Genomic DNA, 18,044 nt, shown 5'->3' on the forward strand with positions numbered 1-18,044 from the left:
AGGATTGTGAAAAGTGACTGTCCGAGTCCTTCGCAAATAAGGAGAGGGTATTATGAAGTTGCCGTCTAGATGGAAACAGATTATCGAACGAAACGGCGCATATCTGAACTAAATCCGATCACTGTAACACTTTTCATAAAGCATTGAATAAGAGAAAAGGGAGATATTTGCCAACCTAATATATACGGACGAATCCATGGGAGGAGGTGTCTTTTCAGCAAAGCTAGATGCCAGAAACGTCTTCCGACTAGCAGAGCACTGTAATTAAAGAAGACCTTCTTGTTTTAACAAAGAAGGTGCTTACAAGAATAAACATATTTATATTAACAGACAACGGCTTTGATGATTAGAACCCGATACAGAGGGAATATATAGTTGGCTGAGCCTCAATGAAATGAGTCAGATGTCTGACTTTCTCAATAAGCAAACAAGCAATGGGAAATGATTCTTGCTGAAGCAGTTAAGAAGTAGAAGAAGAAGATACTGTAGAACATCTTCTATGCGAATGCAAAGCTTTATACATGATAGTAGATGTGGACCCCAATGCCTAGGTCGTTCGATATCCACTATACCTACCTACCTAACACATTTTAAACTTTCCGTACTCTTGGACATAAGTAGGTTAACTAATAGTGGGTAGTACGATTATTGATCGTAATAATAAAATATTTACGGGCTTGATTGGATAAAATTATAAAATGAGTAGAAAGTTATAACAAAGTATACAAAAAACCAATGCTCTTAATTTGAATCGAAATGAAATTTTTTGTTTACTGTTGTTTCTGCATAAATAGTTCATATTATTGATATTTTTTACTATACTTGAATAATGTGCGAATCGACAGTTCAGCCCACACTTTTTACTATGTGGTTCCAACGAAAGCTCTTCAGATTAACAATTTTTTGGGAGATGAAACACATTCCCACTGTATTTGAAAACCTTTACGCTGAGTATCTATTTCTTACTCTCATCGTAACAACTTTGTATGCTTCACCATCTGGCATTAATATGACATAGTTAAGCATATGCATAATTATCGATTTGTTTTTATTAATTATTTGCAATCTTGAATATATTAACCCAGAATGAGTATCAAAACATACTGAGAAACGAAAAAAGAGAACCCTAAAAATTGAGAAAAAAAGTTTGTGCAATAGATTTGCTATGAGAGCGAAGCGAAAATAAATAAGGTTTTAAATGAATACTCTGTAAATAAATGCTGCATATATGAATTTTAAATATTTGAATACTTTGTATTACTTATTAATGCGCTTGGATAGTAAATTTGTAATACTCGTTAGATTTTTTTATCATGGTTTTATGCTGTTCGGCTCTTTCCAGACTAAAAATCGAGCTGGGGGAAACTAGTTAGGGCCCTTCATGAGTCATAATTTATGGCATTGTGATATGTCTAGAATCAAGGCTAAATCACTTCTATTTATTTTTAGTGCTAGTTCAAATTCCTTAACAATTGTTTATATGCTCTCTAATATGAGGACTTTCTAATTTTCGACGAATTGGTATTAGAGGAACTTCTCCAGCGGTATAACGATGGAAACTTACCGTTACATGACACTTAGTCGAGACTATTAGAACTATGCTTTCTTATTCATTCCTCTGTATTATTTTTTGTTCAATAATTAATAGCGCAAGGATTAACTCCGGGTCCGGAAGGATATTGATGTAAATATTGATCATATGGCGACATTGTGACCAATTCACTTAATATATTTAAAAGTTATTGTGCTTGATACCTATTTAGAAACCAAATGCCTACCTTTTAGGTTCATATAATTTCATAAATTTTTTGTTTTGAAAACTTTTAATATATAATATACATATTTTTGTAAGAAATGCGTAGTACCTCCAAAATTTTTCAAAACGCGTGGCAACTCTAACATACTTACTAACCCAGCGTGCTGGTCAAGAGAACCCGCTTTAACTTTGAAATTGTCGCCTAAATTGTAGACCAAGTTAATTGTTTCATTTTATATCCGCCTCTCTGGTTGTTCTAGTTGTTGCTACAACAATAACAATAGTTATTGCTATTATTTTAATTGTGCAAGTTGTTCACACTAAAGTTGACTTTAAACTATGCTACGAGCATGTATATCTCTGGTGTCATTGTATCTAATTGTAATTGTTCGGCTTTCTTGAGCGCCTGAGTAAGTTTGCGTCGTACATTTGGACAAGTTTTACAATAAGTAACTGCAATCTGACCTGCTTTGCTGCTGGCTGAGAATTTCGGTTCAAAGGTATTCATACTGCGGCTTAATGCACACACATGTGTGTATAGTGTATGTGGCTGTGGAAAAATAATCGCGCAAATGGTAAGTGGCAAAGTGAACAACCGGCGGTGCAAACAATCAGCCGACAGCTGACAGCAGCGACGCCCCGTCGACACAACAACAGCAAGAAGAAGTCACCAACCTATGGTACAAATTCACTCGAAGCTACAAATTCAAATGTAAATTCATGCGAATATAAACCGCGCTTCTTTTCTGCATTAATTAACACGTTTTTATTTGTTGAAGAAAATAAACAAATAAAGAAAGTATTGTTGTACTCAACAGACTCCGCATTTTTACTGCGGGAAATTGTTACACCTTCGGAGAATTTTCTTTTCACACTTTCGAAATGTGCCAGCCAGAAATCTTACTCTCCGCATGCGCATAGATTATACGTATGTTTTTTTGGGCTTTTAATTTAGTAAATTTCAAGTTTAACAATGAATTCCGTTATACACATATGGCCATAATCGAGTCTGACATAATGAGTTAATCTGCATTACGAGACAAAATCGCAAATTAGATTTATCTCTGATTTGACAGAAACTCAAATCGCACAAGAGTTGGATCTGCGTTGTCAGAATGGATTGTGGTTTATTATGCTACTAATTAGAAACTTAACAACAATTGGTTTTCAAATGGATTTTCTTTCTTTTTCTCAATATTAGAAAATAATAAATAAGAGACTTAAAGAGAAGAGAGAAATTCGCTTTTCAAATAACTGCATAAACCTCTTCCATTTCAGTGCTTCGAGCGACTACTGGTCACGCGACGTAGACAATCGTTCTTTGTATAAATTGCACTTAAAAAAGGGTGATCCATTCCCTTCTTTAAAAAAATTTTAAATTTTTTTGGGAAATTTGTATTGTCATTCGAAAGAACATCCTTTGACATATATTTTTTAAAGATTATCTCTTTCAAATGTTGGCCGGCACTACGACTATGGTTCATTCGTTGAGTCCATTTTTCGATGACACGTTCAAGCATACCAACTGGTAACTGGCGAATGACACGCGTGATGTTTTGCTACAATGCCTGAATCGAAGTGTGACTGTCTGCATAGACTTTAGACTTTACATACTCGCACAGAAAAAAGTCGAACGATATCCACTATCTTGGTGGCCAACTAACCGGCCCAAAACGTGAAATTATCTGCTCATCAAAGTGTTCTCTCAATAAATCCATTGAATGATTCGATGTGTATGTAATGGCGCCGTCTTGTTGAAAGAAAATGTCGCCGAGATCACGAGCTTCAATTACAGACATCAAGTAGTGAGCTCTCATGGCGCTATAATGGTTGTTATACACGGTTTCGTCCTCACCGGGATCATTTCTTACTAAATATGACCGATGAATCCACCGGTCCACAAACCACACCAAACCTTTGCTTTTTTTGATAAAATTACAGCTTTTGTTCTTCATTCATTGAGCCAGAAATGGTCTCATCGCTGAACAGAATTTAACTCGAAAACGTAGGATCTTCTTGGTACTTGGAACAAGAGCCCATAGAGCGAAACGATGTCACTTGAGAAGGTCGAGCGGCTTCAGTTCTTGCTCCAGCTTTATTTTGCTGCCTCTCCGCGGCCTTCGTGTACACTCTCAGCCTCGGTTGTTATATTTTACCATAAGTTGAGCAAAGCGCGCGAAACACATTCGTTACAGAACTTGAATTTTCGTAATAAAGTTGAATAATTGTAAACGTTGCTCAGGCGTACTTAAATCTTTCAAAAATGAAATGCCAAACAATACTTCACAAAAGTAACAGCTGTAAAAGCTGTCGAGTTTGAAACGACTCACTATTGAAAAAAAATACCTCTACTCTACTCTCTACCCAATTAAAGATCTGACAGCTATACTCAGTTCTCCTGTGCTTAATAAAATTCGATATAAAATACTATAAATAGTTTTCAGACAATAGTATTAGATTTATAGCATCCGAATTTCGTAGTATATTGTATCATAGATTACTATAACTCAATTCTACAATACATTAAAGAATATATTTAAAAGATTCAGTATACAAACACTATGCCTATTACATATAAATAAACTATTTACGTATAGGTAAATTTAAGAATCACATCTAAATTTAGTAATTTAGTTTCGTCTTAATTTTACATGTATCGCCTCCATATTCAAGGGCTGATCTCATCTCTGTGGCAAAGTTCACCTTTTAGGCAGAAACCACTTAATTACCATGAACCTCAAGGTGACACAGAAAACACAGATGCAAAGTAATTTCATTTTCAGTGTACTCATTATTATTGAATTATTGAGCAATTTTCATTCGTTTTTGTATGCATACCATATATATATATGTATATGTACATACAAAAGGGTATATGTGAGTGTGTATATAATTAAATAGGCTTTACATTAGAGTTTCGCTCAATTATTCGGTGCCATTAAATTTCTATAATATATATATGTACAATAATATTATTATTTATTAATATTTTAAATTGGGATTTCGATACAGTCGTTTTGGATTCGAAATATTTGCCAAACATTTTTCAGTCCATTTCTATTCGAGTTTATTTAAAGAAGCTGTTAATCAGTCAAACGACACTTATAGTTGTTGTATTAATCAATTGTCAGTGTTTTAGTGAATTTCGTTGTCGATAACAATTTTAGCAAAGCGCCGTGTGAGTATTTCAGGTTTGCTGCGTGCAACTTCTTGTGCTAAATTGGCAAAAAATATACCGCTGATATTAATTTTTGAAAAAAAAAAATCGTAGATCGCAATGACTCCCATTCGCGTCGCCTCCGTCAGCCATGTGACGGAACCGCGGTAGGCCCACGCAGCGCAAAAACCACTGAGTTAATCCACAACTGACTAATGCGCACCGCTCAGCGCCACGGTATTTTGATCGGCGATCGTGAACGCCTCTGCGTTGGCACAAGCACACGCTGCTGCTGCTGTGTCCGATTTTGGTAGTTTATACCGCCGCCAGCTGCGCGCAGTACTTGTGGTTGTTGCAATCGACTCACCGACGTTGGATAGCCGCTGGCGGTACCGAAACCACCGATAGTTGAATGAACCGGCGTGCGGCCCGTGGAAAATGTAGTCGTAGAAATGTTTCTACCGCTGTTGCTGTTGGCAGGATGCAGCGCTGCGTCACCGAAGTATGTGTGCTTTGGCTGTTGTAGCTTCCGAAGCGGCGTCTGTTGATCGAGGGCGGACTTGGTCGTTAACGCTGGTGTGTTTTTCAAGAGCTCATAGCTGCTGAGTGTGCCCGTTTGTAAAGGCGTGGCAAGTGAATGGCGTGTACCGGGGGTGTTGAGACGCTTCTGCAAGGTGGGCGAACCGCCAGTTCCACCCAGTTGTATGCGCGTAGATAGGCGACTGCGGCCCACTGGTGATCGCTGCGTCTGTATTTGTGTGGGCGCCGCTTTGGCATTGGCCTCGTTGCGTATTTGCACCAATGTCTGGTAACGGCCACTCGTTGTTGTTGTGCCGACTTTGGCGGCAGTCGGGTAACGTACCGGTGTGACGGTGATCGGCTTACCCCAATTCTGTAGCGGGGACTTGTCGCGACCACCAACTTTATGCTGCTTAATTGGCTGTACAGCGTTGGCGGTGACCACCGCATTGGTGCGCGGCGTTGCGTTTTGATAACTCTCCTGTGTATTGTGCGGCGATAGCATGGGCTTGGCCACTCCCACTGGCACCATACGCGAAGGCATATTCGGCGTTATTGAGTTCTTAATTTCAATGCGTATCGATGGCACCTCGGACAATTGTAAGCCCTTGTGACGCTCTGGACTACCTTTAGTCCCATCGAATGTCGGTCGCTCCATGCGGAACGTTTCGTTACGTTTAACCGGGGAACGACTGTTGGAGCGTGTCGTGCGCTCTTTACCATCACGCACCGGTGAACGTGAATTTGGGCGATAATTATCATTATCGAAAACAAGAAAGTCGGGGCGATTCTCTTTGGATTCACAGCGCATGTGCGTTTCCGTTTTCGGCGGTTCAACCTCCACAAACCAGGCAGGATTATGTGGCGGGTTGTGTTGATTCAGCAGAAATTTTTCGCGGAATGACTTCCGAAAACTGTTGAGCGTCACTGTCTTATATTTATCCGCGGCGGGCTCCTGTTCAGCTGTGAGTTCCTCATCTTCATGCAAATCCGGCTTCGTTTGTGTCTTCAACTGCGACAGTTGCTCCTTAAGCTGGGTTGGTATTTTCCCCTTGCGATAGGTGGACGAGTCGAAAGGCTGATTGTGCGTGCTCGAATTGGAACTGTGGGAGGAGTGCATGGAGCCGCTACTGCTGCCCTGTTGCATTTCCTTTAAACTGGAGTGTTGCTCGTATAGAAAATTGAACGGATCCGACTGTGAATCATAATCCAATGTATGAGCCGAAGTCGGACCATCCGCTTTCCACTTGTAGTATGTGTTCGTGGCATTATCACTCGGGTGATGCTCCAAGGAATCTGATTTTTCAGGTGTGGGCGTCTTCTTTCGTTTTGTAAAAGTGGCGAATTTACTCAGAACTTTCGATTTCTTCGACTTTTTCTCCAGCGTTGAACTATTCGACGAATTCTGTTTACTTTCCTTATCCTCCTGATCGGAGTTCAATATAAAAGTGTCGCTGCGATTGAGCAGTGAATCGGTGCGCGAATCAACCGATTCACGGCGCGCCGAACTTGAGCCTAATGTGTGCGTCGTTGTGTTGCTGATCACGCTGCCGGGACGTGAGTTCATATTCACAGGTGTGGTGTCGCGAGACGTACTCTTACTACGCGTTTTCGCGCGGAAGTTTCGAAAGAACGACATTTGCAAGCGCGTTCAACCAACTCGATGAGAATCAAATAAATACGGTAGCGACTCTACTGTTTATTGAACGAGCAAAAGAATTCGACTATTACTTAACAGTTTGCGGTGCACAATTTCTTTATCGTTAATTATGGCAATTATTAGTAATTTATCGCAATTTGAGCCGCACAAATGCAAGCGACTGCAACCTCCAGTTCAAATGCTGTCACCGAACTAAATGTCTGTGGATGTGATGTTTTGAACTTCTCTTCGATTTTCTAGTTTATCATAGATTTTCTTTTGTCGCCGATTCGTTGCACTTTTACACCACCTCTAACCGATTGAGGCAAAATCAGTTTAAAGAAAATTTCAATCGTGCGATTTCACACGTTCAAACACCGTTCCGGTCTTAACACGTCCGCTGCGCCCAAGCAACTGAGCCAGGTCTCGGCGTAGCAACTTGGCAATAATTGTTTTGTATTTCGCAGCTAATGCTGAAATGCTGAAACGTGTTTGCTGCGAGAGTTGAGAACCAAAATCCGTCAGCGCGAAATCAAAACGAAAAACTCGAACTCCACTCGAACGCTAAGTGGGGCGCGCAGCGGGGGAAGTGTTTTGCGACTGCTTTCGTTGTTGTTGCGGTGGCTGCTGCTAAATATTATTTATTAGAAGTGCTGCTATTGTTGTTGCTTTGTGATCTGTGCAGTAGTCATTCGTGATCGGTTGTTGTCGTTACTCACCGCCGTTATCGTCAAACCGCGTTCGCTGTCTAAGCCACAGTGCCGGCGCCGGTTCAGACAATTTTGACCATTTTCGTGGCGCGAACCTAATGATGACGTTGAAACGGCGGTAATGTTGTATTTAAATGTGCTTTTTAGTTTTTTGCTTTGCGTTTATTGTTGTTGCTGGCTTCGTTAGAGACTCCGCTAACTATTGCGGAGGCGTATGACAGTCGGCGTCTTAGTCTCGCGGGAGTAATTCGAATTACGATTTTTTCACTTAGTCGCTGTTCAGTTTTTATTCATGGTTGTGTTTTTATTTGTAGATTTCTATTTTTTTGTTCACGAAAACAATTTTAGCTCAATTCGTGAGCATTTTTTGTTTTCTTTTGACAAAGACAACATTGCATGCTTTACTTTGGAGCTCGTTCAGTTGCTCAGTAAACGGAGTAGGGCGCGACTAACTACGTACATACATACATATTATACGGTACAAACTTATATACTTTTGCGGTTTTTCATGGTTTAATGTCTTTTTCTTTATGGAAATGGCTTTCCATTTTTCTCAAGTACCCATTGTTATAAGTGCTGGAATATATCAACCAAAGTGCAGTCTCAGTGCACTGGCGACATGCGCATGCGCAGACAAATGATCACACATCCAAGGAAAATACAAGCATAACAATACGATCAGATCGTTACTCTACCGCTCTGTTTTAATACCATTTAGAAAAAAAAATTATAAAATGTTATTTATTATCCGATATGTGGTTTTGGACCGTATACATCGTTTACAAGACTCTGGGAGAGGATTCTATAGTTTTTTCTAATAATCCCAAAATATACATCCTAAATTGGATATTGCTTTCGAACCGTGCTATAGCATTTCTAGTGCTAGCAATACATTTATAGGCAAACTTCTCGGAGAATGTTAGTTATATTTCCGATGAATGAAGGAATTTAATGGAATATTAGGGTCTAAAATACGGTAGTCAAGTGATTTTTTAAAAATTCGAAGTAATTTTAAAGATATACAGTGGAACTTCTCTAACTGAAATCACCATAATCCACAAAAAAACTTTCAGTTAGAGAGCCTTCAAGTTATAGAAATTTTCATTAAAATATACATTTTTCAAAAAGCTGTAAAATATAGATTTACCCACAGTTTTAGTTATTTATTCGCATAAAGTTTTATTTAAATACATTAAAACAAGTATTCTTTAATTTTCTTTGTTGCAATTTGCTATTGTTTGGCTCTTGATGTCTGTATCTCATGCCTTTTTTACACGATTTATGAAATCTATAAGTGTAATATCAAATTTTTTGTACGCCTCCGTACGAATATAGGGACTCCTTTAAAATTGTTCCTTGATAGTAAAATTTATAATTTTGTATTATGCCCTGGTTAAAAAGTTCGATTTAGGGAAGCAAATTTGTTGAAAATTTTACTTCTATTGCCAATTCAAAAGTTCGAGTTATGGAGATCTTCGACTTATAGAAGTTCGAGTTATGGAAGTTCCACTGTACCAGTTGGAAGAAGGAGCTGTTCGAAGCGTTGAGTTGGCAGCTGGAAACTTTAAACGCGTTTTTCTCAAAACAATTTTTTTCAAACATCCAAATGTCTACCAAAAAATGTCTAATTAAAAAACTCGTTAAAAATACGCCGTCCCATGGGTTAACCCCTTAAGAACCAATTTTAAGAAATCAGAAAATAAAAATTAAATAAATTATTTGTTTGATATTAGAACCACCATCATGTACATACATAATTATATTTGACGCATATGTGTTGATTACTAAATAAGTACATAAGAAATAAGTGGCTCGATTCGAGTGTCACTCTAGCAATTTTAATAACTCGATGGCCACTAACGTCATTAGCTTGAGACCAGCCTCAACAATTTTTACCATTTTTAGTAGACGTTCGGTCCGTCGTCGCTTGCTCTTGGGCATAGAGCACATTATTGGCGGTCACCTAAGCATTGTGAATTCTGTCTAACGAGCACCTTTATTGGCAAGAACGGCATCCAAAGCAACATTCCCATGCTCTGTGCTCTAATTTCAGTACATATGTATGTATGTATATGTTCTTTTGTATGTATATGGCTTATATAACTTAATTTTATTTCTTGATATTTGGTATTCTCTCTTTTCAAATAAACTTTGTGATTTACACCCACACTCTAATAGATACGTGTGCTTATGTGAATTGTGTTTTTTTTTTTAACCACTTGTTGTGTTTACGCTATACTGCGTTCGCCTAAGTGTTAACTATTGTTTATTTATGCTAAATACTTCCGCAAATGCACGCAACAGACTGATCGTCAGCGCCTCCGAAACACGGTTGCATCGATGTCAAACACACACTTCGCATGTACTCCTACACAAACACACATATGTATATGTATCTATGTATATATAATATATGCGCACATGCCTACGGCATAATAAAGTGTGTAACACAGGTTGTACGGTGCGGCAATTAAAGACACTTAATTCGAGTTGCTAAAATCGTGCCGACCGCATTGTTCACTCTTTGTTTGGAATTAAAAGTGTTAACGTTGATTCTTAGCTGTGATGGTGATTGTATAATATTGTGTTTATTCTACCTTGGTTTCAACTAAAACTGGTTGGAAATCAGGATTTCTCAGTTTTCAGATAAAACTAATGCTGGAAGTTAAGTTTACCAATAAGATATCGATTTAATGCCTTATTTATAATACTGACAGAAATTATTGTAAATATTCTGCTCCAGCATAGCCACTGACTGCAAATTTATTAGCACTTAGTTAGTTAATCTGCATAGAATCTCCCACAAACACCTAATTAATCAAAACAACTGATTTTTCCCGCAATGGAAGCATTCCTCACTCACATAAGATGAAGCCCTCGCTACATTTGTTGAAAGATGATTTTAGCCAAATGGCGGCAGGAAATGTGTCAACCGATAAACAGCTAATGCGAAAGTTTATCCAACTACATCTAAAATTATAGATCTGCTCGCTGACGATCTTATATACGCTCAGCTACTGCGGTCGAATTTCAATAATGTTTTATGATTATCACCGTAATCGGAAGTCACCATATTTTGTGTCCACTTTGCTATAAATATTGCCAAATTAATTTTAAGCTTGTCTTTACTGCCTTGCCTCTGTTAACACTTTCGTTTTTGAATTGAAGGCCATTTTGGGAGGCTAGAAAATATTGACAATGTGCATTTGCCTTTATTCGCACCAACCTATGTATGTATGTACATATGTGAATATTAATACTTAAGTGTGCATATATATATATATTTATATATATGTATATAAGCTAACAGTTATTTTAAACAAAAGCGCAGCCTTGGAGACTTTAAGATCAAATTGCATAACGAACAACAAAAGACAACTATTTGTTGCCAACTTCTCATTCTTTGAGAGGCAACACAATGCAAATTCCAAATAGCCTTAACGTTAAGATTGAATGTAAAATGAAAATGCATAAATAAAAAACTAACAATGACAACAAAGTGCTTGTTGCTGGCTGAGATCTAAAAGCAATCGCTGCTAGGTATTATTCTAAGAGGAAGAAGTGATGTAAGAAGCACTGAAACTAGTACTTAATAAAAATTGTTTAAACACTGAAAAATGTTTGAAAATTATTTAAAAATAAAGTATAGTATAAAAATTCTTAAATCAAGTCATTAATTTTCTGCATAAAGAGAAGCTTTTAAAAATATTAATTAAAAAAGCGTACTTTATGACAAAATGTATTAGTTTACTTTTATATATTTATATATGTACATATATTTGAATGATAAGACAGCAAAGTGAAACGAGTTCAACAATTGCATATCTCAATATGTACCGAAATTCGTAGCATACCTTGCGGCGCAATACTGCGAAGAAGCTTTGAGTGCGCCAGAAGCCACGCTATGAACGCACAATCACATAGCTAATAACCCAGCAAACTAATTGGCCAGATCGTAATATCAGCAAACACACACGTAGTTTTTTTCATGAAAAGTGATTTAAATTTAAGAAATCGAAGATTATAACCTAAGCGAAAAAAATAAAGTTTTCGACTCAATTACGTTTCAAGACATGTACTTGGACTAAAATGGCTAGACTTAAAAAAAAGGACTTTTTCTGTTAAAATTCTGTCCAAAATACAATTTCAAGTCACTCCTTATAATTTTTTTCCTTCGTTCATTAACTAGATTTATCCATGTACTATCGAAATATTTTTGGTTTATTGTTTTTAGATGGACCAATCAAGAGTTACGCTGTCCACGGCAAGAGTAGTTTTTAGGGGTCGTCAGGGGAGAGTTTTAATACTGTTCAAATATGTATCTTTGATATGCTGAATTGTTTTATGAAATATATGATTGTATATATTAAAAAAAATAAAAATACACACTGAAACCCACCAAACCACTTAATAGACACCTCACCTCACACCTCAACGGGTACGGCATTATACCATTTTTATTACAGAAACTTGGTGTTCATGTAACAGAATGATTAATACATTTAAATTTGAATTGTGGAAAAGCAATTGACTTCAATTTATTGAATGTCAAGTTTCTGATGTTCCAGCGAATTCTGCCACGATTCCCTCATACCCCATAATACTACATATCTATGCACACACACACACAAATGAGAAATTTGCGAACACACTCGCTCCTGAAAATATTTATGCACATACGAAATATGAAATTAAGGAAAGTGAAAGCGAAATGACTAGAATTGAGTTATTGTTTACGAATTTAAAAGCTTCTCATTTGAATATGAAAGTTAATTGATAATTAAATTTGATAAACACAAAGTTTTGTTGTTGACACATGAAAAATGGGAGCGAATTGTGTGGAAGAGTTTTCGCAAAAGGCATTCAAATTTTGAGGAGCACGCCGCAATCCATCAGTTTGCCAGTACATGCAAATAAACACTCATATGTAGTTCGTATATATATGCTTATGAACACACTGCAGGATAAAGCTTACGTATGGTCTAATATACAGGGTAGTTCAACATTTTTCCTCTTTATAATTATTTGTGAGGTTATACCTGTACTAAACCTTTTTAAAATAGTTCATTCAACCATAATAATAGTATGAAGAAAAAGTCATACGTGAAGTAGACATGAATACAAAGCTCATTCAATAATATGAGACTAACGCACTTATAGGTCCAGAACCCATTCTGCATTTGATCCGAAGGCTAAAGAGATAATTTCAGTGGCTACATAGTCGAACGGAACAAAATCCTTATAATATAGAAAACAACTTGGATCTCATAACTTCATAATTTTAACCAGAGGGAATACAAATAAACGTCACGAAATAGCGATAAATTAAATCCAACCACATATGTTATCTGGCTTCATAAAGTACTTGTCTTTAGCAATTAGCCCCAGATCCAAACCTAACCTAACCTAATCAGGTCATGACTCACTAAACGCAAAGACATAACATTGAAATTAAATGAAATTAATATACATTAATATACATTAAAATAAAAACGAGCAATATATATAGTTTGAGCCATTTGTCATTCGAGCAGAAGTTTTAAAGTAAATATGTACAAATATATCAGTATGTATCCAACTTTAAAGCTTTCATGCTTCCATAAAGCGCATAAAAATTTCGGTAAAAAATAAGCAGACGTCAAACTTCTTGGACTGGTAAATCACTGACAATGAGTCTTTACACATAACTCTATTCCGAAGAAAGTCAATGAATAACACAACTGCAGTGGCAGAAGCCAACACAGAACACCAAAGACCTTCGGTGCTTCGATGAATAATCACAAAGCAAACAAAATTGTGACTTAGCGTATAAATGGTACTTTTAAAAGTTCCAGTTGTCATCTCGTAGTACACAACAGAGATAACAAACTATATAGCCATATGCACTTGTACATATGAATGGAATGTGGGCAAAGAACGGCAATTGAAACTCCAAAGACTCAATCAGCCATGTTACTGGTGTTTAAAACAGGAACCATGAACCTTTGCAACAAGTCACAGTGGGAAAGATTTAGTAGACTTTGCAGAACTCCTTGCTTATTTAGAACTGAAGTAAAAAAAATTGAAGAAATTCGCAGTAAGAACATTCCTTATTATTATTTCGTAGTAGCATGTAAATATTACGGTAACCTCAGTATATACAGTAAAAACCTTATTCGTGGGGAATTCTCGGTGGAAAGATAGCCGCCATCTTGGAAAAACGCAGTGCTGTATATATTGAGTAATTAATTTTAGTAAAACTTTAGTCATAAAATAGCAAATATTATATATATAGTTGTCTTATATAAAGCGAAATTATTTATTTATGCTATATAGTTCAATTATTGAAGATTTTAACATCAATGTGTGCCATATTATTGCAAAAAATTTATTTAATGTTGATGAGATATTTTATAAGTGGTGAGAATAAAATACAGCTCTCATACAAATACTTCTCTGTGGTAAGTTATTTCTGGCCACATTTATTTAAACTTTACTGACACAAAAGTAAAAAAATGCATTTTTGCTAAATTAAATTATTTACAAATTATATTTAAAAAGCTTTGGAAGTACACAAAATCTTTATGAACTTGAAATGATACGTGATTGCCTTCTTATTAAACATTTTTAAAACAAAATATGCCATGATCCTTTTGAATAGGTATTTCAAACCATCGGGTCCAAAGTAACAAGAATCAAAATCGTCATTTAATACTAATACACGTTTTTTATGAAATTTATAAAAAGCTCAAGAGCTTTTACTAAGTTTGACGAATCCTACACTTTTTATTTTGTAAAAGTATAGGCGTCTTGAGAGATCTACCCTTTCTCGAATAGTGTTAAAGACAGCAATCAATTGTGCATTTTAAAATTTTCATTATACATATAACCATATAAATATGAAAATGAATTTCTCTGAAGGAAATCGTTTTCAATTATATCAATTTCCATACAATGTCTAATAGATTGCTGACTATCTATGGAAGACATTGCCAAAGCTTGAACATTTTGCCAAGAACTATCTTGAACCAGACATACATACTCTTTCAAGGTTATTTAGAGCAAATTATTCAAATTGTTTCATAGTAATATTAAATCATTTAAAAATTGAAAGCGCCATATGCAGTGTCACCAACCCAGGGATGTATTTATTTTAATACAATATTTAAAAATTAGTTGAATCGCGTTATACTCTTGTACATAGAATATAACTAACTTATCAATAAATAACATTTAATACCATCATAAAATTTAATAAACTTGCGAAATAATTTAAAATAATTCCAATAATAATGAAAAAAATTATTTTATTTAATAATTATTTAAGTACTGTTCATCGGACTTGAAGATTAAGATTCATCGGACTGTGAAAATTAAATGCTAGCACAACACCCTAATTGCCACAATTGTAGCAAAAAAAAACGTAGCACACAACCCAAGTACGCCTCGGTGGTGTGTTAAAAGATGAAAATTAATGTAAACAAACCAAAGGTTTTCTACTCTATATACTGAGATTTTTAATCTTCTTCTTAAGTAAGATCTATTTGAATTTTTTGGATTATTGAGTCAAAATTCTAAACGTAAGAAATTGGTTGTTGTCTTGGTATGTATAACGAGTATATATTATATAAAGAAATCTCGAAGAATAATTCGGAATTACTCTTAACTTGCTTACTAAAGCTGTGTCTTTATTGAAATATTTTCATATACTTCATTAACTTTTCATCTTATTTTCATGTTTTCGTAAACCCAAAAATTTAAGGTAATTACAGGTATATTTACAGCAAAGTTTCATGGAGTGTATATGATGTATAATAATAATATTAATATTAAACCCAACGATTATACTCCTCCTGCCCAATCGACACGAGGGAGGCAATGCCAAAACGAGCGTAATTTTTCGTGTCATGAAAAATACAAGATCGTCTTGTAAGCGTGGGGATCTAGAAAAGCTAAGCTACTTTCAGGTAATTTTTACAGTTAAATTAAAGAAAGTTATATACATATGTATATTATTAAGTTACTGATTAAGAGAAGATATAGAGAAGAATAGTTTGTTAACAATAAACAATAGTTTTTTTAATAAAAAACATCTGATAAATGTCATGAAGTGAGAAGTAAAATCATGAAATAAGTATACGGCGAATGTTTTGTTTAACTCAATATTTATATAAACTAACTAATGAGCGAGAAGGGATATAAAATTGTTTATATCAGACAGGAGAAAGGAACTACTAATTATCTATTCTAAAGTTTTACTAGAAATATTATCCCCAGCTTTTCCATACGACAAATGGATATATGTATGGTCAAAAACCATATCTGAGGAACTACTCGACCGATTTCAATAAAATTCGGTATATAATACTTTCTTGACACACCGAGGACACGTGTGGAAAATGGATGAAATCGGTTCACAACCACGACAACTTCCCATGTAACTCAATTTTGAACTCCATCTTATTCCTTCATTTTATAATATATATGTCCATAAGGAACCAATAAGATAGCGGAATAAAATTTTACACAAATACTGTATATGATCTGTGGCATCTTTTGTGAAAAAATTGTCGAAATCGGACTATAACTTTTCAAAGCTCCGAAAATCGAATATGAAGAATTCAGTTCCCCATGGTAATTTTTCACCGAAATTTTCGGTAAATCTCTCAGGTATCTTAATTTAATTTAGAAGAAATATTTTTCTTCTAATAGTGTGTGTCTGTACCAGAGATGGTTAAAATCGGGTCATAACTTCCCCTAGCTCTCATATACCTCATTATAGGATTTTCAAATTGGGGCAAATTGTATGTTATCTTAATAAAAATATATCAATAAATTGCGAGAGTATAAAATGTTCGGTTGCACACGATCTTAGCAATTCCTTACTTGTTTTTTATTGAAACGTATAGACTCATAGATTTACAACTAGTAAAAATAAATTACACTAACGAGTAATTTTTTTCTAATTTTAAAAGATTAAAACATTAACAGCAATAACAATGTCAGCCTGGAAATCCAACGCAGAATCACTCTTGCCAACAGGTGCTACTATGGACTAAGTAGGCAATTGAAAAGTAAAGTCCTCTCTCGACGAACCAAACTCTACAAGTCTCTCATCATTCCCGTCCTACTTTACGGTGCAGAAGCGTGGACGATGTCAACATACGATGGGCTGTATGTTTTATTCGACGACATAGACATAGTCCAGCGAATAAAAAGACAGCGGCTACGCTGGCTAGGTCATGTTATTCGAATGGATGAAAGTGCTCCAGCTCTGAAAGTATTCGATGCAGTACCCGCTGGTGGAAGCCGAGGAAGAGGGAGACCTTCACTCCGATGGAAGGAAGGTGGAGAGGGACCTGGCTTCGCAATTGGCGCCAAACTGCCAGAAGGAGGGATACGTGGCGCGCTGTTTTGGACTCGGCTATAACCGCGTAAGCAGTGTCTTCGCCAGTCAAGAAGAAGAAGAAGAAAACAATACCAGCGCTTTAGGAAGCTTTTTTATCAGAAACTATGTAAATATTCCGTATAATACTTTTTATTTTCGTATAAGTTCATAAAACATTATTCGCTTTAGTCTACGCCTGCTACTTCTAGTCTCTCGCTGAATGTTTCAAAGCTGCATCGCTAATAACTTCCCGGGCCATTTTTACATAAAAATCACGGTGTAGGTCTGAATTTTGGAACCTTTGTACCACTTGAAGGTATATCGGTGCAGCACATCCCCACAGTTGAATTCCGTATGTCCAAATCGGTTTCAACGTTTGATTGTATAATTTTAATTTGAGGATTTTGTTTTATATTGTTAACAGCGATTTCTTACCGAATAGTCAACTTTTTTTGTTGTATTTTAGTTTTGGTTCTGCAACTTTTTTATTATGTGCTACTTCCATTTCAGCTTTGCATCCAGCGTTAAGCCAAGATATTTCGCAGAAGTAGAGTATGGAATTACCTCATTTCCAATAGGTAGGGGTACTTTTGTTAGTGTAGTTTACATGTACATGTATCATCAGCAAATGCGGCAATTGTGCAGTTTTCTGGCGTTGGCATACCGTATGTAAACAAGATATACAAGAATGGTCCCAGGATACTTCCTTGGGTCACACCTGTTTTTATTGGTTACAACGTGGTATATGATTACCGCTGTTTGATTCTGAAGTAGCGGTCGCTCAAGTAAGAGGCAAGTAGATCAATTAGATAACGTGGCAAGAAAATACGTATTTTATGAAGTAAACCATGGTGCCACACTCTATCGAATACGTCTAGAAAAACCTCTGTGCAAAT

The 18,044-nt window shown here is 36.0% G+C and overlaps 2 protein-coding genes across 5 annotated transcripts in view; both read right to left on the reverse strand.

Moving 5' to 3' along the window:
• Window positions 1-18,044, reverse strand: part of LOC105211544 (four and a half LIM domains protein 2) — a 215,092-nt gene that overhangs the window by 129,862 nt on the left and 67,186 nt on the right. The gene's annotated exons all lie outside the window — the stretch shown is intronic.
• On the reverse strand, window positions 4,210-8,435 carry LOC105211543 (uncharacterized). The gene has a single exon (XM_011183027.3). The coding sequence runs from the start codon at window positions 7,069-7,071 to the stop codon at window positions 5,140-5,142; it is 1,932 nt and encodes a 643-aa protein (XP_011181329.2). The 5' UTR covers window positions 7,072-8,435; the 3' UTR covers window positions 4,210-5,139.

The sequence above is a fragment of the Zeugodacus cucurbitae genome, chromosome 4, assembly GCF_028554725.1.
Source record: "Zeugodacus cucurbitae isolate PBARC_wt_2022May chromosome 4, idZeuCucr1.2, whole genome shotgun sequence".
Classification (NCBI taxonomy): domain Eukaryota; kingdom Metazoa; phylum Arthropoda; class Insecta; order Diptera; family Tephritidae; genus Zeugodacus; species Zeugodacus cucurbitae.